Below are 24,206 nucleotides of genomic sequence, written 5' to 3'. Positions count from 1 at the left end.
GGGTATATTTAATAACTGCCAGCCATTCCCACAAGAAATGCTGTCCTAAATGCCAAATAGATCTCAACACACTGACTGATGTTTGACATACCTAGAGGATGTGTAACAAACCAGTCAGAGGAGAGCACTCGTTCCTGAAGCATTACACACACACACTGGAGCCTTCAGCCTATGAGGCCATGTGTCTTTCTCTGACAAGCCATGGTCTAGGCAGCCAGAGGGGGAGTGGGGAGTGTGTGTGTGTGTGTTGGGGCTCAGGGGAGGATTTACTTTTGCCCATGAAACTGCCAGAGAAACTTGCACATCAAACATTAGCAAGCATCTCTTGCTTCACAGATGCCCCCACTCTCATATGACCTGCCAGGTCTGCCTCCTAACCAGCTCACAGGTCCACACACTGACACTCTGAAACCCACTGCAATGCTAGTATGGAGTGTATTGATCATTGAGTACAAACTTGCCACACGAGCAAGTCACCATTCAACTCACTTCCATTTTTATTTTATTTTTTTAATATCACAAGCTTCCCTGCAGTAATAACATACACCATGCGATCAGTAGCCTGTTAATAGGAGAATATCAGAGCCTTGTCTTTCTATGAAGGGGTGTGGCAGCGGAGCCGAGTCAGCCATCCTCACAATTCAAACAATATACCCTGGAAGGATAGCTGCTCCTGCTGCAGCAGAGTAGCCGTACATTCTACTACATGTCGCATTTTACAGTCCCCCCCACCACCACCACCTTGACCGTGATAAGCACGGGTGCACGTAGCCAATTGCGACCACATGCACGTACAGCAGTAGAAAACACGCTGGATAAATCTGGAGATAACGCCCACGGCTGAAAACGCAGGTTCCTCTGCAACCTTATATGATATTTAACGGGTTGGTGAGTGAGGCTGTAATGATGTGTGGGTTTGTCTTTCACGGCCGGGTGCTTTTAACCAAAGCGGTTTACACCGATGTGGTTGCCCTTAAATGTGTGCATTTCACATATTGCATTCTTGACTGCGCCTTTTTAGGAGGAGAAAAAAAAGTTGGAAACAATTGCCTGTGGCATTAGTGGCAGCTTGACTGAAATGGTAACTTAACATGGCGGAGGCTGGTTTTCCGTGGCCAGTGCAAGGTAACCTCCGTGAACTCTCCATGCCTCCTTGACTCTGCACACCCACCTCAAACCAACCCTCTGATGTCCACATGCTGAATCCTGCGGCTTCAAAAAACCCTCACCGAGAGACCCCCTGCAGCAGCCCGGTGCTCTGTAAAGTCGCCAAAAACCCAAACCGATGCCACTGGAGAAGTCTACAATTCAAGACTCCACAAGTTTCTTTGATTCAAATGAGCGCCCCAGCCTCTGAAACGCAACTTAGCCTATAGCAGCGACCCATTCAAACGCCAGAAGTAAAATACAAAGGCTCCCATCCAGCAGACTGGGAATCACGCTGGGCTCTCTCACACACGGCGTGCGGGTTTATTATAAAGATCTGGTCGGAGAGAAGGTCAGAGGGATCTCTGCGTCTGCTGCGGGGGAGATGGGCAGCAGAATAAGACGATTATAGGTTTGCAAACCTACCTTCAGATCCTCTACTGGAGCATTTCAAGTGAGTCAGCCCTGAGAAGATGCACATTCGCCGACAGTCCCGCTTCTCAGCAGTAAAATATCCTCAGCGTTGAGGGGAATTTTCCAAGTGGCCCGGACAGTGTGTGAGCAGCAGCGGCACTGTGTGTGTAAATGGGGAGGGGGGAGATAATCCCACGGTGGAGCAAAGAGGAAATGCGTCATTATTAATGGCCCAAACGCTTTGTAGTCCATCCATATACCTCCGTTGTCCACAGGGACTACAAATGGGGGTGAATTAAAAGATTTATTTTTTGACGTGGGATACCTTTAAGAGTTACCTCACTTGGACAGGGTGTGTTATGTGTTTTATTGATTGTCACCAAACTATTATGTTAAGTTTGGTCAATAAGCCCTCTAAGTATTGGTTTTCAAGTTCATCCTTGGTGTATGTGCACAGGAGGTTTCAGGTTTCCACATAACTCTTGTGTAACTTGCATATTGGACCGTGATTGGCTTCCAAACTAGTTGTGATGTCACAAAATCCTGCTCGTACATACACTTGTTAAACTGAGATAGAGAGAGAGAAACTTCCCCCTTCAGAAGATAAATGTGAAAACAGCCGCCCAGCAACTACCTGGAAGTGGGACACTTGATAAGAGTTCATTATTATTTAACTTTTTCAGGGGTCAGTTGGATCGAGGGAGGACAAAAATATAAACCGAGGGACTGGAGGCATTTGCTTACTTGCTGTAAGTGGACACTGGGTCCTTGTTGTCAGGGGACAGTTGGGTGAAATGTGAACCTAAGGGGGGCAATGCTTAAAGATGTTGATCCGAGCTATAGCAGGAAAATCACAGCTAGATTCCAGACATTCTGATGAAAGCCCCTTTTTACTGTCAGGGCCATCAACACGTCTGTCTGCTTCTATAATCTCTATACTATACTACACAAACCCTCATAAACCACCAGGTATGTAACACGACTGACCTTTTCAAAATAATAGCACAACTGTCTACTTTACATTTGTTTTCATCTGTCCATAATTCCTGAAAAACTAACAAAAATAGTTTTAAACAACACCTCCAGAACCAGTTTGCATAATATCAGGGTCACAGGAAATAGTAGTACCTTTGAAATAAGATCCCAAAGATTTTCTTCACTCTGGCAGATTCTCATGTTGACACTTCTGCGGTTTCCTTTCAACAAGCATCCGCAGGCAAGGACGAGGGAAAAAATCCTTTCAAGTACAGCAGACCTACCACATTAACAGTACAGATGTCAAGTTTCGGCCTGTGTTCAACTTGACAAGAGACTGATGATTAGTGCTGCCGTTTGACGACGTGTTTCTATACTTCAAACCTAAAAGGAACTGGTGGATTCCAGTAACCACAAACCTTTCAGAAACTACAAATTGGGCTTGTGACTGCTTCCAAAATGTTAGCGGACATATGCCAAGATAATTGTTTTGAGCACATAGCACAAAAATCCATCAACTGAGCAGGTAAAGCACAAAAGCTGAAGTCAGACAAATGCCACCACCTTGTGGTTAAACACATGCTGTACAAATTACAGGAAAAAACATAACCACTTCAAATTGTTGGATGGATCTTCGAAAAATTTAGGATTTGTCAATATGATAATATCAGTTATTGTAAGACACATAAGATATCAGTTATTGTAAGATACATTCCACTTTCTAAATACTGTAGTTTCAGTGCAATATGCTAATGTAGGAGACACAGACTGTAGCTTAATTTAATACCATATCCTGGAAGGTGTTTGGTTAGGTGTGATCTAAAGGTCTCTTTCACTGAAAAGCTATCCAGTCATCACATTACACAGTTCCACTGAGAATTACTTCAATCTCACCAACCAGGCCAAATTCTGTTTTCAGTATTTCGATTGGTGCTTGCACGAAAAGATTTTTGCGTCCAAAAGAAGTCACAGCAGGGCCAACACACCTCTTAACAACAGGCTTAGGCAAAAAAAAATCATGCTTTTGCTACAAAGAAAATGGCTAATTGTTCAAAGGTCACACATTTCCAAGTTTCTTAATTAAATAGTTATTAGTTCATAGATAAATAAAACAAGGTGAGAAGGATGTGCAATTAGATTTTACTTTGAAGTTGACGCACTTGAAAATGTTGTAATAGAAGCATATTAAGGCATTGCTGAACATATTAATCTGTACAAACATTTACATTAGAAAATATAGGCAAAAATGTTGACTAAATAATTATATTCAGACATAAAGCACAAACTGTGCAATTCCCACTGATGGACAAAGCATGGTCTTTATGTTAGTGCACTGTAAATATTAGGACTAAGCACTTATACCAGAGCTAAGTGAATCCAGGTACCTTGGCAAATGACTTGACAAATGGTCCATATTGGGAATATCTGAATGACTGTAGGGTAAAAACATTTGCACTTATTTTAGTGTAGGTTCCAACCCCTGTAAGGTCAACCACAACTGAGCAATTTAATTCTCCATTCTTTCAAATTAATTTTCTACTGTAATTCTGTTTTGAACAGATCTTGCATATTGCCGACAATATTTCGGACATTCACAGTTTGTACACCACGCATAAAGAAGCATATCCCACCAGAGGGGTTTCCAATTGCAAAGATACAAAAAGCAAGTCTACTCCTCAGCCTCCACTACTTTGGGTTTTGGCTCATGTATACCAGATTCCATCCCTGGCAAACACGTTCTCCGACGTGCAGCAGTCTCAATCTTCTGCACCAGCTCCACATCCCACGGATGAGCGACAAAGCTGAGCACCTCCCCGTCCTCCACCCCTCCTGCTCTTCCCACCCTCCCTGCTCTGTGGATGTAGTCTGTGTGGGATTCTGGGAAGTCATAGTTGACAACCAAGTGCACTCGGGAGGTGTCCAGGCCACGTGAAGCAATGTCTGTGCATATCAACACATCCACCGTGCCCTTCTGGAAGGAGCGGAAGATTCCCGCACGCACGGCAGCGGGCATCTCCCCTTGCAGACGCGCATGCTGCACCCCCATCTCCTCCAGCGAGTACCCCAGCCAGTTGACGGTGGCAGACTTGTTGCAGAACACCACAACAGCGCCCCCTCCTTTCTCCTGTTGGAGCAGCTTCAGGGCTTGGTGGAGCTCCAGGACCTTGTCCGCACCCTTTACCTTCAGGAATGTCTGCTTGACATGTGGCATGAGGAAGTGCAGCATCTTGCTCTTGATGACCACCATGCTGCCAAGGTCTGTCACCTGGCTGAGCACTTCCCCGACACCACCAGGGAAGGTGGCCCCCACCACTAGCAGCTGGGCTTTATGCCCCGGGCCTCGTGTTTCCTTGGGATCTCTAGCGATGTTTGTATGGAGCAGGATGTTCTCTAGCATCTCAGAGAAGCTGGGGTCGAACATAGTGTCAGCCTCGTCTATCACGAAGAAGCTCAGCTCACTCAAGTCCACGCAGCGTCTCCGCAGGGCCTTCACCAGAGCACCGGGAGTAGCCACTAAAATATCCGGTTGATCCCCCTTGAAGACCACCTTGATGTGTCCTACACCTCGCCCCCCGCCCACAGTCCTCGTCAGCAAGCCAAACGGAGCACACAGAGTCCTGGAAACAGCCGCCACTTGCTCAGCTAGCTCTCTGGAAGGCACAAGGACGACAGTGCAAACCTTGTCCGCACTCTCAGTGTACATATCTGATTCCTTATCAGCCTTCAGTCTGTGAACAATAGGCAGGAGGTAACTCAGAGTTTTGCCACTGCCCGTCTCTGCAGCACAGAGAATGTTCTGACCTTTCATGACCTTTGGGATGGTCTGCAGCTGTACAGTAGTGGGCTGGGTAATGTCGATACTGGCCAAAACTTCCACCAGCTCCTTGCAGAGGCGGAAGTTGTTAAAAGTCACCGATGTTTTCTGTTCGACATCCTCCTTCTGATTTTCTGCAACAAAAGGTGCGACCGTCTTGATGTTGTTGATGGTGAAATAGTCACCGAACGATTTGTTATGTTTCCATCCTTTCGAGCAGAGAGCGGGCTGCTCGAACTTTCCAAGAATGTACCCGGCAGACTGGTTCAGATCAGGGTTCTTGCTCTGGATCAGGAGCTTGCCAGCTTTGACGGTGCTGATCTTGTTTTTTCCTCGAGTCTGCTTCACATCGTCGACGCGCTTCTGCATGTAGCGAGGGATTCTGATGACTGCGGTCTCTGCTGCCGTGGCTGCTGTTTGACAAAAGCGAGCTTGACTAACAGAGGAATGGACCCGACTGCAAGACGATAATTTACCAAACTCCGGACGGTAAATCCTACTGAAGGAGAGAGCTCTCGACGCAGCCAAACAGCCGACCTTCACGGAGTGCATTTTGGTGTTGAGCTGGTTCGCTTTCAGTTAAAAGTCAGCTGACACGAATAAAACCGCTAGAGAGCAGTCAAACCATGGAAATGAAACCAGTTTAGTGTACTCTGGTCCTTTAAACATCACTCTAAATGTTCTGAAAACACAGTAAATCTGTTAGCATCCTGTCTCACTTGACAGCAGGGTCGCCATGCTGTATTGGCGATTGTTGATGATGTCAGGAGGGCGTGGAGTGATGGCGTAGGCCCATTTAGAAAGGCAACGTTTAGATTTGTCTAGAATATAAAAATATTACCATTATTGTAAAAGAAAATCCCAAAGTCCACGACTGCTGTATAAACAGTACTTGAGAAAAGTACAAATGCAGTAGAATGAATACATTCATTAAACCAATTAAATGGACGTATAAATGCTGCAAACAGAAAAGGGTTTGACATCCTTTTTGTTCAGAAAAAGATTTTATCATTTTTAATGCAAAGTTCCCTGAAAAAAAATGAGAGAACAGTTACATCTATGTATATAATTGCTGGCCAGTAATATCATTATGTTTACAAGGTATAATTATTTTGATGGTAAAAATAAAAAAGTAGTTTCAAGCAGTAAACTAATCGACCATCCCCAGACAAGTGTCCTTTTCTAACCTGATCCCTGTGTTTGCTTTGAGGTCTTGCACTTTGCATGTCGCTCTAACTGTAAATCAATCAGCTGATCACTGCCCTAGTGAATCAGCACTGCCTGCGGTACAGTAATGTTAGAGACTGTAATAGATTAGGGAAGTGTGAGAAAGAGCACTGTCACTGACACAGAGTGACCGTCGATAACTGTCCACATGACTCTGGTCAGTCCTCTTCAGCACTGTAAATGCACTTGTATGAATTGTGACATTGCCCAAGAAAGCTGATTTACATTTTATCTGATTTATACAGAACTTCTTCATCTTGTCATGCATGTCAACATAGTATGTAGTCTACACTTATGACTTACTTAACGGCAAAAGACTTGTCCGGGGTGAGATATCCCAGTGTTGCTGCTTTGCCACAGGGAGAGTAAGATAATAAGAAGGACACTAGGCATGGATCCAGAGAGGGTCCAAGTCTCTGCTGTGTGGCCCTCTCTCTTCATCTGCCTGTTAGGAATGTTTTCATTCCTTTGTTTTGGTTCACACATCTTCCCATCATATTCTTTTCTGCAAAGGATAATTGCATTTATACACAGCACAGAAAAAAAAAAACATCAGCCGGCTGCATCAGGCCTGTGGTCTCATCCAGCATTGATTATACATCACCTACCCTTTCCATGTGCTGAATGAATCGGCTCGCTGATTGATTTGCTGTAGCCTCAGAACATCACACACACTTTCTGAAATTGAATCTCTGTCACATGTCGGACAAAGCATTGCTGCGGCAGCTGGAATCATTCCCACTGCGTACAGTTTTTTTATGTCCAAACCCTGGGCTTGTGATTACCCAAAGAGAGGCAACTGTCCAGCTCACTCATTAGACTGAAGTCGATATTCAGTTTCACAGACTGAACATAAGAGGGCAGCATAAATCCACAAAGACGACTTCAAGTCCCAGGAAATCCTAATCAGAGCTGTGAAAGCAAATTTTTTGCACCATCTTCGAAGTCTGCAATAATTGTTTAAAATGGTTTCAAAGGAAAGAAAACATAATGTTTGTCTAGGATTAATTATTCTTCAAACTATACTCTGCATGTTGTTCACTATTCTGCTCTGCCACATTATCAGCATGCTGTAGTCTACAAGTCACTTACAGGCAACGTAAGACACAGAATAAGAAACAAACTTACAGAAATGTTGTACTTTTCAGGTGTTGAAGAATGTATATATAAACAAAAAATGCTTTTTCTACAAAAGTCTGTAATTGCCTAAGTGAGCCTTTAATTCCTTATCAGCTGACATTCTGGTACAGGACTGTGTTGACATTTAGTGAACATCGCTAGTGTTGCCATGGTGCTGCGTTGCATTTCTGCATTGTGTGCAAAACCCCAATCCTTGAAAGAGTGACACCTCTCAGAAAGGACCAGTGTGGGGGCAGATGCTGTTTTTCTTTCCTTCAAAACTTTCTTTACAAGAACATTATATCACAAACCACATCTAGAGCCTCCCACACAATTTGTTTTCTTTATCTTCTCCCTTCAAAGGTCATCTGCAAAGATAAGACAGGCAGGTAACCTGAATTAGACTCGGGTGGGTCTGGAGACACGATTGCTGCACAAGAGAAAGATAGGTCATATGTAATCATAATGTAATCAGAAGTCATATATAATATTTACAACAACACAGTTGGTAAATTTGGAATTGTTTGGATTAATTACAACTAAAACCTTATCTTCTCCTTTCATTTTTAAGCAAATGTGGGAAGTAACTAATTCCTTGGAACTATTGTTATTATAACTGAGAAAGCAAACACTTTATTGTGCTTTAATGTGCATTCTTGAGTCTGTGTTTTTACTTTCATTCTTTACTTTAAGGTTTTTTTTTGGATGAAATGTGACTAAAATATGTTGCAGCAGGGCAAGAATCACAGCTCAGGAGGATATTCCAATTTAATTTGTTTTGCTTCTCTTTTCCATTGTCAGTCAATCTCATAGAAGAATTGATTATAAAGCTCAATCTAGAAAACCTCTTTGGAGAGTATCACTCAATATGGACTGAAATTGGTTGGTACTTATGTGCAGGCAGAGAATTACTTATCATGCGTGACTAACTAATAGTACCTGTTGCTCATAGTAGTCCCTAAAATAGTTGCTTTTGTTCTTTTAGGTTACAAAACAAGTAGTATTTGTTATTTATAAATTATTATTAAGTCAAGTTACTACACGTGTCTGAGTAGAACACTTGTTGGTGAAATAGAATAATTTATATGATATTTGTTGCTAATCAGACTACTGCGTGCTGGGAGCAGTTTAAAATGGGAGGATAACATTAAATTGTATAAAGTTTAGAAAGGAAACTAAAAACAGCTTTTGGTTTATATTCGGATCTCAGAGGGATTTTGATTGCACTCACATCAACCCTTACGGTATTGAGAAGAGCAAATTATCTGTTGGGACAGAATTGCCTCAAAAGATGGCATCTAAGTCAAAAATTGTTAAACTTTGTGCTTTTGCTTGGAAATTAAGACCACAGGAAATGTGATATTGATGCTTTGAGATGCATTTGTGAGCTAAGCGCCTGTCTGTACGCCCACATGCATCAAGCATAGGTATATGTAGTGTGGCTGTGTCAGAAAAATAAGAGGCTGTTGTCTGCTGCGCATGCAATTTGTGTTGAGGACGGACTGATTTACATCAAAATGTGCTCTTGCAGAAGTTATTTTTAGCAATATAATAAACAATCTTTGGTGCTTTTTTTACCCCTGGTACTGTGCATGTTGAGCGTTAATACAGAAAAACAGGCAGAGTAAATTTGATTTTTTTTTACACAAAGAAGTACTCATTGTTTCTTTTATTGTTTGTTTTTATTAATTCGACAGAGTTTTATAACTCTACTTATCAGTCTTGCAAAAACCTTTGGTGAAACATTAAAAACTTGGTTTATGGAGGCCCATATTCTTTATCAGCCGCAACTCTGTGTGTGTGTGTGTGTGTGTGTGTGTGTGTGTGTGAGTGTGTGTGTGTGTGTGAGTGCATAGTACAGGTAGGGGGCATCAGATCAAGACTTTAAATACTGCAAATAATGTATTTAAATTCAGAGTTGCGTGTCCATAATATAATATCTCAAACAGGGTGAAAGCAGGAAATTACCAACTGTTGAGTTGTCAGGCAAGACGATCATCAAAGCAGCAGAACATTAAAGCTTTAAAGTGCATCAACCTCTGTGTTGCTTGCCCAATACAGATTATCTTGCGAGGAGATTGATAGGTTGGATAGAGACACGGAGGTTAGAGAGAGTGGCCAATACACAAACAGATTTACTATTGCTTTATTCAAGACGCAGATTTCCATTTACCATCCTATCTCTGGTAAGAAATTGTGTTAAGACATTGTGATTTGAATAAATCAATGATAGAAATGACCCCCTCAGAGAAGGACTATACGGTGTGAAGTTCTGAATTATGCACAAGAAGCAAAACTTTATTATTATACATTATTAGCTTGTCATGTCAGAGTTATATTTAACAGTGGCTAGTTCAAATGCAGGTGCACGGAGTACACATATATCTTTAAATGGCAATATAGATTTACTGGCTTACTAGACTAAATGGTTGGCTCACAATATGTTCATCTTCTCAACCATTATCGCACCTTTGGTCAACATTTTAGTGTTAGTGTAGGTGTGAAAATACCCACCCAGTGCAAAACACTGTGCAAAATCACCATTTGAGTAGCTACATTTAGAGAAATACACTTCAAAGTGAGTGTGAAACACCCAACTTAACCCTTAGAATCAGGGATTAAAGTGGCAAATAACTACATTTACACCCTGTGCTCTGGGAACACAAACGACATTTTTGTTTTTAATGGCACTTGGTTTGAGGTACTATTTAGGCGGCATCCTCTCTAAATTATTCAGACAGCTATGATCAAGATGTCTATTGTCTGTGAAGATTCTCAGTCATCCAGGTCATAGTTATCCAACGAAGGTTAAAGTCAAGGGCAAATGGACTTGGTTGAAGATACTGGAAGACGTTTCGTCTCTCATCCAAGGGACTTCTTCAGTTCTGACTGACTGGTAGGGAAACTCAGCTATTGTCTATTGTCTATATCTATCTATATAAGATGTCTATTCTTCCACCTACAACATAGCCCCATTCACAAGCCTAAATTAAGCTAGAATAGAATTGAATCGGTCTACGTGCTGACAGGCTCAAGAGATCTAAAGGTAAAAAGTGCATCATGTCATTCTGCTTACGAAATCCTGGTTTGGATTGGAACAAAGAGGCAGGGTTGAGGGCCATACGCAATCGGATGTAATCTAAAAGTGGGTGGTTGGAAGAGAAGGGAGAGCCAATTAAATAGAGACAGAGTGGCTGTTAAGACCTAGTTGCTGCAAGGTCAAAAGGTTTGTTACATGCAATTTTAAATGTTTGGACATTTTGCTTTGCAAAAACTGCTAATTAAGACAATAATATAATCAAAGGATTTTTAGTAAAAAAGTTTCCTGTATATTCTCTGTCTATTGTTTTACTTTCCAGGCACCAAAGTGTCACTCTGGTTACAAAACATACAACACCTTGCAATATACGTTAGGCTGATATCTTGGTGAGTCTTTGATAAACTGTTTATTAACTCCATAGCTGAGGAGCCGTGTGTCTCTGTGCGTGTGTGTGCGTGCCTTGTGTTGTGTCTGCTGACGTCACCACTGGAACTGCCTTGTCACGCGGGGTTAGTAAAAGTTGGGATAGGATCTCCAGAGAGAGAGAGAGAGAGAGAGAGAGAAACAGACAGGAGGCGAGGTAGAGAGAAAGAGGGAACGGGACAATTAAACGGACAATTCAGTGGCTTTATAGCGGGCATTAAAGGCTGGCAGGGAAAGCGCTTCTGTGTTGTTGACTAGGTCGGGAGACGGAGAGAAATAGTGAGAGACGGAGAGGCAGAGGGGGCAGGCGACTTTCTCTGAAGTTGAAGCCAGAATTTCGCCAGTGAACTGCCAGAGGAAGAGGAGCCAGCAAACGACCTGTGTTTTGGATTTGTCAAACGAGGGGAAAACACGGAGTTCGCGTGTGGCCAAAAGCCCGTGAGCTAGATGAAGTAAAGTTGAAGTTCGGCGTCGTGGCAGTCGGTAAATGTTGTGACATTTTAGGAGAGCATAAATTGCTCCAGCGGTCGACGGTCGAGTGGCGGGGTAAAAACCCGAGCTGTCAAACCCGATGACTACTGCAAACTGCCCCGGGAATGAGGAGCTGGACTTCAGACTGATATTCGGAGAGGACGGGCAGCAGCAGCCTCTAGGCCCCGCAGGTCAGTGTTTCCCCTGGCTCCGTTTCATCCTGCATGTTACTGGTAACTTAGTGAACTCTCTGCACAACGTGCTGTAACGTTACTCACCCAGCTAACGTTATTGCTGGCTTAAATTAATTCAGCCCGGCAGCTCTCTAAACCAATCTCGACACTGTGTGCTCAGTAAAAGAGGAACCGAGCCCAACAAGAGCGGTGTTTTTTTTTAGAAATGGAAATGAAAATAACACGCGTCCTTTCTATCGTGGTCGCTAATGTCCACAACACCAGCTGTAATTAGCCTGACATTGCTAGCAAGTTAGCACGAGTGCAGTTAGTGTCATATGCTAATTTAACTGCGGGTAAAAAGTTAAAACTTGTAAGTGCCTCCTGCAGATAGCTCGTCAACTGTTAACGTGAACGCCGTGCAACTTTGGCGGGACCGCAGCAGCTACAGTTAGGTTGGTGTGGTGCAAGTGAAGACAGAGAGAGAGAGGCCAGTTTGAATGTCACTGAAGCACATTTCTGCACATGCCAGTGTTGCCAAAACATGCTGTTTACAAAATAAGTGAAACGTAGGACATGTCGTTGTAATGTTTTAATAACAATGTCAACTCTGTTATTTCACTGTAAACAAAGTCTTTGTTGTAGATATTTAATGTCAAGTGTACTTTGAGTAATAACATGTATTTATTTAATTCAACAAATGTCTAAAAGGTGTGCACAGCTACAAAAACAACACACCTCGCTACACTGTGTTTATGCACAGTTAATTACAGGTTCACAGCTTTATCTGATTCAGCTTGCTTCTATCAGGTCCAGAAAATGTTTTATTCAAATTGGGGGAAAAACAGCAATTTACAAAGGAAAGAAACTGTGTAATAAAAGTACAAATAAAAAATAAAATAAAAAAATTGAATCTTTAAATTTCTAGAAATCAATTTGCCATTAAAGTTATGGGTTATCCACTGTGGCTGCTTAAATGAACCTTTGTTTCATGTGCAAGGTGTCACAATTGTTAGAGACATAAGCAAAAGAGGTATAATTATCAAGTAGCTGTTATGATAGTGTACGCTTTCAGTATTAAGCAACCTTTTCTTAAAAACATGTGGCAAATAAATTATATACTGAACATGTTCTAAGCCTTTTCTTCTCTCACCCCCCAGGATATGTCGTCAGTAATGTGCTTTTTTACATCCAAGTTAAACAAAAAAGTTCAAACAACAGACTAAAAGTCATATATTGCTGCAATTCCAGGTGCACCAAACAACATGAGAATACTCAGAACTTGAAAATAGTCTTTGTCATGGTGGATCAGTGATCTCAGGTGCATACAATGCTAAATAAGATGCCTAGACGAGGCTCTTTGCCGCACGACACAGCCCTTCTCTCTCTCCCCCACCCACACCAAACTATCCGACAAAGAGGAGAACGCCTGACAAAAAGAACAAAACTCATAGGATAGTTATTTTCTTAAGAAGGCTATAATGAAAACTAATGTCGCAGTAGAGAATAGCAGATTATGCAATGTCTGGATTTATTAATTTGTCAGTTATATTATTATTATTAATTACAGAACAATCATATTTGTATATGTGTAACAATAGAAACAAAGTAAGCTATTTAATGTTCTTAAACACTCTTAAGAATATTATAGTGCTTTAAAATGGTTATTTAATTAATTAAGTAATTAAGAGAAATACTTCCTGTTAAATTACCTTGAGTTGTTGCTTGTAGGGATACATTATATCGTTGGCCAGTTAACTAGAATCTTTCTAACAGTTTGGTAAAAAGATATGAGGTTCAAAACTGATATTAACATTGTGATATGTGGATAAATTAAGTTGTTATTCACAGGTGCATAATTGTGTGTTTTCATTTTGGCCGCACCAGGCGGTTTCTCTTTAGGCATGATGCCAAGCCAAATGCGAATGGGTAAAGTTCATGTCTGTTAGGATTGACAGGAGCAGATTTCACCCTTTTGATATTTACTTGTTGTCACTTGAGGCAACAGAATGACTTTCACGGATTCACCTGCTGTGGAGCGTACATGAAGTTACATGTTTGTTAATGAAGAGTCAATATGTGCTGATGTCTTTAAAGATTGCAGACATTTGAAACGGGTGAAATGTGAACCAATTAATCAGGAGAAGTACTGCTAAAGCAGGGATTTGCAGATCTCTGCACCTACCCACACAGTTGCAGACAAACAGGTACAGACTCAGGTGGTGTTGCAGTGAAATGATAAATATAGGAAGTGGTTGTTGACTTTTCGGGTTTGGGTTGTTTATTCAGTTAAAATGTGTTAATATATGTGAGTGATTTAAGATACAACAAAGGCCATAAGCTGGATTTAAACCCACAAAGTATTAATTTATGGCATTTGCATTGGTCTTTGAATCCTTGTTAAATCCAGCTTCTTCATTTGTTTCTGTCTTTGGGCCTAAACCATTGTAACCTGTGAATTCTCCAGCTGTGTCCTTTTCATGAAACTCTGGCGGAGTAATGGCTCCATGAAGGTTTGGCTTGAGAAATCTTAAATCAATTTTTCCTTCGATTAAAAAAGAAGTTTGATTTGGAGATGGGGCGAGGGGAAAAACTGCAGTTGGAATAAACGTAGGAATAAAAGAACCACTGTGCAAGTGGTTTTAATCTTGTCCGAACTGTATGACCCAAGGGGGGAGCCTGTCCAAATTAATAACTGGAGTGTAATACAGGATCACACAGCCAGAGAAACTGGGAGTTGCACACTCCTGAGTTGGTCTCCTTCTCTGAAGGCAAGGATCAAGTTGGGGCTTGTTTTTGTAACAACGTGGAGAACCTATACCGTGAATAACTGACTTGTTTTTAATCCACTGAGCTTCTTATTGTTGAATGCTGCTTGAACTGGACTGTGATTGTTATCGTTTCAATATCTATGCAGCCAAATCTTCAGACATCCCTCAAAAGACAAATTAAACAACAGTGCCACATTTTCAAAATCTCCTTCAACACTTGCACCAAATGTAACTATGTTACAATAATGTACTTAACTTTCTAAAAGAGTGCTGTAATGAGCTGGTTACTCATGTTTATGAAAATTTCCTCTACCTGTTTGTAGAAATATTATTTTTATTATAATTTAATGAAGTTAACCCTACCTCTAGTGAATGTTGGGTTCCTGAACACTTTTACTCTAAGCCCAGCTGTCGGTTATCTTACCTTCTTTCAGCGTTTCTACTTGCATATGTGAATGTGATTAAAAATCAGTGTAATGATGTGGTACAGTGTAACGCCGTGCCTGCTTACCTGTCTTTTTTGTTCTGCTCTTCTTTGTTTGTTTCAGTGTCTCTCTCTTTATTCTCTTGCTCTCTGGGTGTTTTCTTGATGCTCAGGAGCTGTAACAGACACTTCTTTGAGGTGAAATATTCCACTGTTCTGCCCAGAGGCACCGGGCAGTCATACTGTAAGGGTTTTCCCCTCATGTACAGTGCTAGAAGTCCCTCTGTGAATCAGCTTAACTAGAATAATCTATTTATATTTCAACTATAGAATGTCCTGCTGAGTACATATGTTTTCATTGTTTTTTGATAATCCACTTTTTTGAGCTCTTGATCGAAAATGTGTGTTTACGTTACATGTTTATGTTAAAAAGAAGTATCCAAATTTTTACCCTCAAACATCAATATTGATATTTGCTTCAAAAAAATGGTTCAGCTCTTGACGTGCCAACTCAATGGTGTATGGTTAGCTGACTAACTATACTGTATTGTACTATATATAATATACTATACTGAATATTATGTATCGTTCAGATAAAGGTGGTTCTCTTACTGAGTTTTAGTAGTATTTCAGTATTCAGTATTTTGTAACACATGATGATAGTGATACAGTGGTACAGTGTTGTTTCAGCCTTTGTCTTTTGGCCACAAACAGCCAATAGTTAAGTTCCCCGACTTAGGTTTACTGTGACAACAATTAGCAACTCTGAATAACAGTTAATACAAACAGATTTTTCAGACTTACTAGGAACTCCAGTTTCTCAAATTTTCCTACATACTCTTTCGTGACTCCGTGAACCATAAACTTTCACTTAGGTTTTAACATTTTCAACTTGAGCGGGTGTGTCCTATTAAAGGTCCTTAGAGCAAATCTGCTTCTGATTTTTTAATCACTTTCATGTTTTTTAATCACCATTGTTTGTTTGTTTCAATTGTTTTCGGCAGCACTTTTTCCTGTGATGGTTGACCTCAGTCTTTTTTCAATTTGCTGTTTTAAGCTGTTGTAGAAAAAAACAGGCTCCCTCTGCCACAGCTTTACATAGGCAGGGAAAACCATGTGATAAGAGGTATGTCATGTTTTTTGTAAGTTTCTGCAAAACGGACGTCAGTCCCAGACCTTTTCTCTTTGTGGCTTAAAGCAAACTGCCAGTGTGAAACAAACGTCACTGAAAGTGGCCATATTAGACAGTTGGCTGTGATGGTTTTGCTTGCTACAGACCGAGCCCTCAAACTTGCTTTCATCTATAGTATCAAACGGGGTAAGCTTGGTTGTACATACTATTTATAGAACATATTTCCCCTTCACAGTTTTTGAATTTAGTTTCATAAATGAAAAAGCACAATCCATCCATGATAGGGTCTATTGTGAATGACAAAACTATCACTTATCATTACCATATCAAATAATATTAAAGATGTTTATTGTTTTCCTTTCAACATTTACATACAAATGAGCCTTAAGAAGACAGTGTTAATAATTGCAATGAGCCCAGCCATTGACTTAAAAACAGTCGAGTCTTGTATAGGAGTCTATAGTTTCTCCTGCTGGAATACTTTTACTACCAATTCGACTGACAAATGTTGGTTGGGTGACTAAACTATGTACCATGCACGTAGCAAGTTAGACAGAAAAACCATGACACAACCATTCCCTCATTTCGAAGTTCCTACGTCATGCATTGAGCTAAAAGTTAATTTACTGATTAACTGTGATTTTAATCAATCAAGTTTCCCTCAGTACTAGGGATGTCCCCGGCTAAGGATTTACATAGTTGAATCAGAATTGTCAAGTACTGCCTATAGTCGACTGATAGTCGAATCATGTGTGTTTTTGTGTGCGGGGGTTTACACATGGTAGCTCCGCTTTAATCTTGAGAAGCTGCAGTCTCTATTCATTCAACTTACACTGTAAATTTCCAGCTAAACTGAGGCTTATTGTTGACCCTTTTCTCTCTCTCTCTCTCTCTCCCCCGCCTGCCATTCACCGGTCTTGTGCAGAGTTTTGCGTGCATGCAGTTGTCAGCAGCACGGCATGCACATCGTGGTTCCTCGTGGGTCTGTTTCAAGTAGCTGGCTGTTCAAGTTTTATTCTTTTTACATGTTTATTTACAGCATTAAACGTTGAAATGTTTATTGTAATAGGCTGTATATTAACTTATTGGGAGAAAACTGGTAGTTCTATGTAAAATCAGCCCGATATCGCCAAAATGGCATGATCCTCGTTTTGCTGCGAAGCTTCGACTGTGAGATTGACAGTTGAATCAGGCTCCGCCCATTGAAGCATCAAATCTTCACCTACTCGGGGTCAGCCCTACTCAGCACTATTATAAAAACTAAAATACTACCACACTTCAGATGTAGTCCTCAAAGGACTACATCTGAAATATCTCTGGAGCGCTGTGCCTTCCGCCATGTTTTTTATTGATGCAAAACAAACCCTCGTTGCTAACTTTGGTTGATGCTGGACATTATTTACCGAAGGAGCGCAGTAATCTTACGCGTTTTTTAATGATAATTCAAATTTGAAATGGTAAGACTGACCATCTGGAAATTTACCATGGTTTATTATAAAATTGGGAACTGTTTCATCCTAAATTGTGAGTGGTAGAGGTAGGTATTGGTGAGTTAGGGTTATGCAGGTCACGAGCAGTGGCCTCATTGGGTGTTAAAGGTGGTATGAGGTAGGGGGGCTGAAGTGCCCTTTATGTGTGGCAGAGTAGTAGATCCATGGTGGAGGTGTTTGGCTCTCTGCCCAGACATGCCATGTGGGGTTCAGATGGCAGGGTGGAAAGAAAGGCACACTGCTCTCTAGCTGCTGCTAAGGGGACATGAACAGCATTTCTGTGCACCAGCTCTCTTCATCCTTACCTTTGTCTTTTCTCTTTTTGTATATTTCATATACATTTACTTTTTTCCTCCTTGCTTTTTCTTATCTCACAAATTGAAAGAAGTGTTTGTGGTTTGACGGTTGCCACCATACCAGCACAGAGCATTGTAGATCAGGACAGCTGAGACTTCTTTCCTTTCTTGCTGCTTTCTCAGGATGTGAAAGAGACCACCAGTGACATCAGAGAGACTGATCTAGGCTAATGAAATCTCCAGATGCCAACAGTCACCACAACCACTTAATGACTAGTAAGGTTTGATTTTGTTATGTTAATGTGCTGTGACATTTTTTGTACCTATCGCACAGGCTGAATGAAGTGGCAGGAGGCAGAGGTGCGGACCCAAAATACAGACACTTGCGAGGAGGATACAGTTCAAAGAGGATTTATTCAATGAGAACTAAAAACAGGCTTACTTGGAGCACAGCAGGCAAAAGTCCAAACCAAGGAAGAATCTAAAAGTAACATAAATCTAGAACAGGGCAGTAGTAATCCAAGAAACCATGGGAAACAGGGCAGATCACTCAACATTTGATGATGACACCACAAGGACTGAACATAACTGAAGGCAATATACACAAGGGCACACCACACACACACAAGCAGGCAATTAATCACAGGTGAGACACATTAGGAATCAATGTAGACAGGAAACAAAGCTAGACAAAAACACCAGTCACCAAAATTACAAAATAAAACAGGAAGTAAAGTTACAGACAATACTCACGGATATATGTAACTAAATACAACAGAAAACAAGGAAGCAATGATTAACTAACAGAACCTAAACAAGAACACAGAGGCAATGGGTAAAACAGAAATGGACATTTAACAAAATAACAGAAAAACACCTCACCCAAATCCAAGGTTGTGACAGTACCTGTAGCATTGTCTTTGTCGTGCTAAGATATGAGGAAATGTCAAAGCACATTATTATCATAAGAAAGTGATTTTGCCCTTGTCTGTGTTGTTGTCATTGCTCTGCCTCTCTGAACCAAGAGCACAATCCTCTCAGTCCTTGTCGTGGGAAAGACTGAAATTACATCGCTCTCATGGTGGACTATTTTGAGCTCCCAAAGAGAGTGGCAGAGGGCAGGCGGCAGGTTCTAGTGACTCGTTTGTACTTAGTGCAGGAGAACCCCTCTTGTCCCAGCACGGTTGCAGCCTTCAACTTTTTACAGGTCAAGTGCTTTGCGATTTTAACGGGGAGAGGAGTGGAAGAATGCTTTGCGCTACTTCGCCAGGTGAGTGTGTCAGCACTCCCAACTCTAGCCAGGTGTGTCTTGTGTGTAGTCCTGACTTTTATGTTGAGAGGTTGGAGCCACCTTTCAGAGAAGCAGCTGCCATTAGAGCACAAACTGTCCTAAGGTCTGTCAGAAAAATTATTAAACATTCCCTAAACATTTTTTTTAACACATATGGCCAATTTAGTTTGAGGTCTCCAGTCTAAGGTTAAACTATATTGTTAAACGTGACATTTTGCTGATATCGTTTCACATTTTATGCACTGCCCTTGGCTCCCATTTTGCTAATGTCCAGTTAGCTTGTTTTTTTGTTTAAATATTTATTATCATTTTAATCATCATAATCATGGGAACCTTGCTAACATGTTAGACGTAGGGCAATGCTACATGTTGATATGCATTGGCATAGTTATTATAACAAATGTCTCCACAAATTATATCTAAAAACTTGCAAAAAGAAAGTAAAAGACAGGAGGAAAACATACAAAGCTTGGATCAGTGGAGTGTTTCACAATTAGACAAGGAATTGTCTATAGGCATTGTAAATCGTATAGTTTCAGATGGAAGGCTGTGGGTGTCAGAAAAAGAGAGTTTATGGTCCTACAGGTTCTAATATTTTCATGAAAAAGTGTAAAAATAAGAGGTCAAAGGTCAGACAGTCATGCTTGAAGTCCACATGTGGGGCTAGATAACCATGTGGTTGCCCCCTAACCCTACTCAACTGAAGGGGTCCCAGCACCGGTGTGATGAATGAGACGTTTGTTTCCCCGGGTGAGGCATGAGTGACTATGTGTGGCATCTGTCTAGTTTAAATTTAGTGTAACTGAAGCTACTGCTGGCTGCACTGTATCAACATGTCAGAGGCTGCATTACACCAGAGAGAAAGCTGTTGAACTCTTGCATCTGGTTTCTTTTTTTTTCCCTTTTCTCTCATTGGTCCCTTTTACTGCGAGGCGTGGCTTGCTGCACAGGGATTAGGGTTATTTGGATCCCATTTTATTTTAGACTAACCTCAATGTCATGTATTGGTCAGGCTAATGCATGAGATTGGCACCTCTACCCCATGTAGTTTTTGTTGTCCCACTCCCGTTATTTGTCCATTGATTGCATGTGACATAATCTAAGGGTACATCCACAATACAGTTTTAAAACGAAAATCATCTTCGTCCACACCAGCGTTTTAGCTGTGTTTCAAAATTGATCTACGTATATATTAAAACGACTCAAAACGCACATGAAATAGCCATTTGCGTACACTGGGCATGCGCGTGCCGGTGTAAAAATAATTTGGTGAAAGAATAAAGTTCTACAGACGAAGAGCCACACCAGAGATTTTTTGTATGGACCAACAACGGAGTGGAACTGTTACTGAAAGTAAAACTGGACTACAAAGCGACAATGGCGGCATAAAACAGACTGGGAGAAGTTGCAAAGTAAATACTGCAACATGCACAGTACAAGTGCGTACTGTAAGTGTTATTTGCACAGTACAAAATATTTAACTAAAAATACCATAACTAAAACAGTGTCTGTAGCATCCAGTGTTTCCCACAGGATTTTGTGAGACTATGGTAGGTGGACAAATATCCTCTAGGGGGTTCCGGGGGCATGCCCACCCGGAAGAAAAATTTGTGCATTTTAAAGTGAAGTGCATTAATTTGGTGCCCTTTCAAAGCAAAATAAAGAGCTAGATCTATGAAGAACTTTGCACTCTTGTTAACAATTTATGGCCTAGTAAACAATTTGATCATCAACACACTGCATAGATATAAATGGTGATGAAACAGCAAAAAAATCAACTGATTTATTTAATACTTTTCCAGTAACGCTAAATCAAAGAATAATTTGTAAGTAATTTCCCTAATATTTTATTTTACTTTTAACTGACACATGTAACATGTTTTATACTTCCTGTGAATATAATCCAATTAATCTTATTTCCATAAATTCTATACGTTGTGTTAACACCATATTTTGAAAACCGGACACATTGTTACATGTGTATCCTCTATCCTCATGCCATATTCACCAAGTCCAATGCAATTTGATAAATTATATTTTATGATGTTCTCTTATTGCGTGCAATTAAGATTGAATAGCCTCTCTTCAGGTAAGACTATAGTAACAATTGTTACAAAGTGACAAAATGACAAGTCGTTCTACTCCTTTTAACTACATTTACATCCATCCATCCATCCATCCATCGTCAACCGCTTATCCTGCGTACAGGGTCGCGGGGGGCTGGAGCCAATCCCAGCTGGCATCGGGCGAAAGGCGGGGTACACCCTGGACAGGTCGCCAGTCCATCGCAGGACTGCATTTACACTGCACTCCAAATTTAGCGGCTAGCTTGATCACGTTCTCACAAACGAGTGACATTGGAAAGACTCAACGCTGTACAAATCCTTAGTTAACGTTCCCGTAATTACCAGAAAAGAAAAGTGGTTGTCTCGAGTCAGATGCCAAAGGGTGTGAACTCGAAAGTTTAAAGCGGTTAGCAGCGGCGCAAAGCAACTTAGAAGTCTTTAATTTCATTTTGAAACTATGGCGAACAAGAAGACTGCAGCGGGCCGCTATAGCCTCGTTAATTATTGGGAAACACTGGCATTGTGTTTTTGCTCTGCATGACTTATAAGACCCAATCAGGAAGCCAAACATGAGTGTCTGCGTCCTCTTTTTCAAAGTCCTCTGTTTTCGCCTGCCCGCACTACCCCACTACCCCGGAGTTTTGAAACGAAAATGGGGTCTTCAGCGTTTTCAAACTCCTCCGTTTTAGGTCGTTTTAGTCTGGACGGCAAGTGCAAACGTAGCAAAAGGTGACGGCAAGTGCAAACGTAGCAAAAGGTCTCCCTTTTAAAACGAAAACGTAATAGTGTGGATGTAGCCAAAAATGAGTTATCAAGAAACTGTGATTGTTTCGGTGCCCTTTATTGACAATTAATTAATGACATGATGTTTTAGATAAGAAAAATAAGAAAATGAATAAATTAAGTGTTTACAAAAAGTCTTCAGTTGTCAATTTTAAACGTATGATGCACCAGTTAGATTTTCAAGGGGCCCATCATACACACATTTCTTTGGGAGCCCATGTGTTTGAGTGGAGCCTACCACATGGGTCACAATTGGAATGTGGACCATGTGGACTTGGCTGGGCGAAAAGGGCATTACATGCCACTATGAACTGATTAGGCACATTACGCTCAAAAGACCCAAGTCGTGAATTGGGTGTCTGTGGTACAGATATTCTAGTCATCTTGAAGGAAGGGGTTTTCTACTTTAGGTGTAGTTTTTTTGTGGACATATACCACCTCCATTTGGGGCTGGACAATAAAACAATAACAATAATTTTCGCGATATAATTTTTTTCAATAACAATATAACAAATAAGTAAATGTTTGATTTCATTCACCTAAATCACACATGAATTTGGACTTAATTTTTTATTAAGATGTTTATTTGTTGAGGAAAAAGGACTGAAAAAAGTTTTTTACTTAATTTTACCCATCAGGTTTCTTCAGCGTTCACTAAGGGGCAAAAATCAGCCTTTAAACTAGAGAAGAAATAACGATTTGATACTTATCGTGATAATTATTGATATCGAAAGATATGAAACCTTTTATCGTGATAACATTTTTGGCCCTATCGTCCAGCCCTACTTTCATTTATGTTTTTGCAGGGGAAATTGCTGTCTTCCTGTTTTCTCCTCGATTATTTCCTGTTAGTTTTTTTTTTTCTGTTATGTGTTGGCCTGATTACAGGCCATGATAAAGGGCAACATGACTGCTATGAGGCTGTCCTCCAAGCAGAGTAGACTGACCCTTTACTTGAGGACGCTGCATTTCTTTATACCACCTCACCATATCCTCATCATCCATTCCACTGCTGTGCAAGCCACACAGAGTGGTGGCAAGTGTCTCTGCACACGCGTATTGGTACACAAAAGCTCTGTTTCCCTGTCTGTCCCTCTCCCTTGCTCTCTCTCTATCCTTCTCTTTCTCCCAGGGTGATTTTTTTTTCAGGCACATGCACAGTCAGCCCTGACAGATTATTTAAATGTCACCCCCGCTACCAGTAGCCCCTGATGTTATCTGCTCTGGGTTATTGCAGGCCATCAGGCAGCTTGTGGCCGCATTGGAGGCCAATCTTCTAATGCGCTGCAGCTCTCCTGCTCCACTGAAAACCAATACATAAAAGAACCGTAAACACAAGTTTTGTGTTTACATGCACACAAGAAAGACACACACAAGAAGCCAAGTTAGGCGGGATTACAGCATGCATTTTGATCCACTGGAATAACCTGGTTATTCAAAAACCTGTGTGTACATCCAACTGAACTTGAACTGAGGCAAGCATGTAAAATGCATTTGTGATATAGGATGCTGCAGCTGAGAGGATAATCTCTCTTTCGTTTTTCCCTAATTTGTGTGCGTTTTGTATCTGAATTTTAGAAATTGCCTGCTGTTCTGCTTTGGAAACTGATTTTTTTTCCTTACTCAGTTTTAGCTGTACTCTGAACTATGTTATTATAAGTACATCTACAAGTATTAATCCTTGCCTTGGGCTTTGTCATGCAAATGCATGCATGAAAAAAATCCCAAATCCCAACCCAAATCTATATTGGGTCTATTTCTGTTTTCTGTTGATACGCTTCTTGTGGGGCATGTAATCCAAAGACACATCATTGAGTTTCATTTCTGTCAACATTCAGCAGTACGTCCCAATAAAACCTTGTCTGACCAACGTGCCCTGCATTATCTGGTGTTCGTCTGATATGAAGTGCTCCATGTATGAGAATTTTCTCCAGTAGTTGTAGTTCTAGCAAATCTAGCTTTGCTACTAAAAGTGCCCTCACAAGAAGTGTTTTAGCTGCATTTTTCAGTCATCATTTTCATCTGTTTTTATAATTAGAGGGATTGTGTGTTGGGCTCTGAGAGCTGCCAAAACACAGGAGACCTACACAGCAATACTGTGCCTGAATGCATCTTGTGTAGACACTGACAGCCGCTGTTGCTGCGTTGAT

General features: G+C 41.0%; 3 protein-coding genes across 7 annotated transcripts in view; 1 reads left to right on the top strand and 2 right to left on the bottom strand.

The window, feature by feature from the left end:
• Positions 1-1,751, bottom strand: part of tln2a (talin 2a) — a 93,590-nt gene extending 91,839 nt beyond the window's left edge. For 2 of the 4 annotated variants that reach the window (XM_046032591.1, XM_046032592.1), the window contains exon 1: positions 1,573-1,750. The gene's annotated coding sequence lies outside the window, so the exon portion shown is untranslated. Of the gene's footprint in view, positions 1-1,572 lie in introns of all 4 variants that reach the window. The other 2 variants (XM_046032593.1, XM_046032594.1) reach the window with 2 other exon arrangements.
• A 1,905-nt stretch (positions 1,752-3,656) lies between these two features.
• ddx28 (DEAD (Asp-Glu-Ala-Asp) box polypeptide 28) lies at positions 3,657-6,128 on the bottom strand. Its single transcript, XM_046033660.1, has one exon. The coding sequence runs from the start codon at positions 5,900-5,902 to the stop codon at positions 4,205-4,207; it is 1,698 nt and encodes a 565-aa protein (XP_045889616.1). The 5' UTR covers positions 5,903-6,128; the 3' UTR covers positions 3,657-4,204.
• A 5,179-nt stretch (positions 6,129-11,307) lies between these two features.
• Positions 11,308-24,206, top strand: part of nfatc3a (nuclear factor of activated T cells 3a) — a 70,332-nt gene continuing 57,433 nt past the window's right edge. Inside the window, exons 1-2 of one of the 2 annotated variants that reach the window (XM_046032624.1) lie at positions 11,308-11,821; positions 18,100-18,192. In XM_046032624.1, coding sequence (XP_045888580.1) covers positions 18,147-18,192 — 46 coding nt within the window. In that variant the 5' untranslated portion in view covers positions 11,308-11,821; positions 18,100-18,146. The remainder of the gene's footprint in view (positions 11,822-18,099; positions 18,193-24,206) is intronic. The other variant, XM_046032623.1, reaches the window with a different exon arrangement.

Source organism: Micropterus dolomieu, linkage group LG20, assembly GCF_021292245.1.
Source record: "Micropterus dolomieu isolate WLL.071019.BEF.003 ecotype Adirondacks linkage group LG20, ASM2129224v1, whole genome shotgun sequence".
In the NCBI taxonomy this organism is placed as follows: Eukaryota; Metazoa; Chordata; class Actinopteri; order Centrarchiformes; family Centrarchidae; genus Micropterus; species Micropterus dolomieu.
This window is presented reverse-complemented; position numbering and strand designations above follow the sequence as displayed.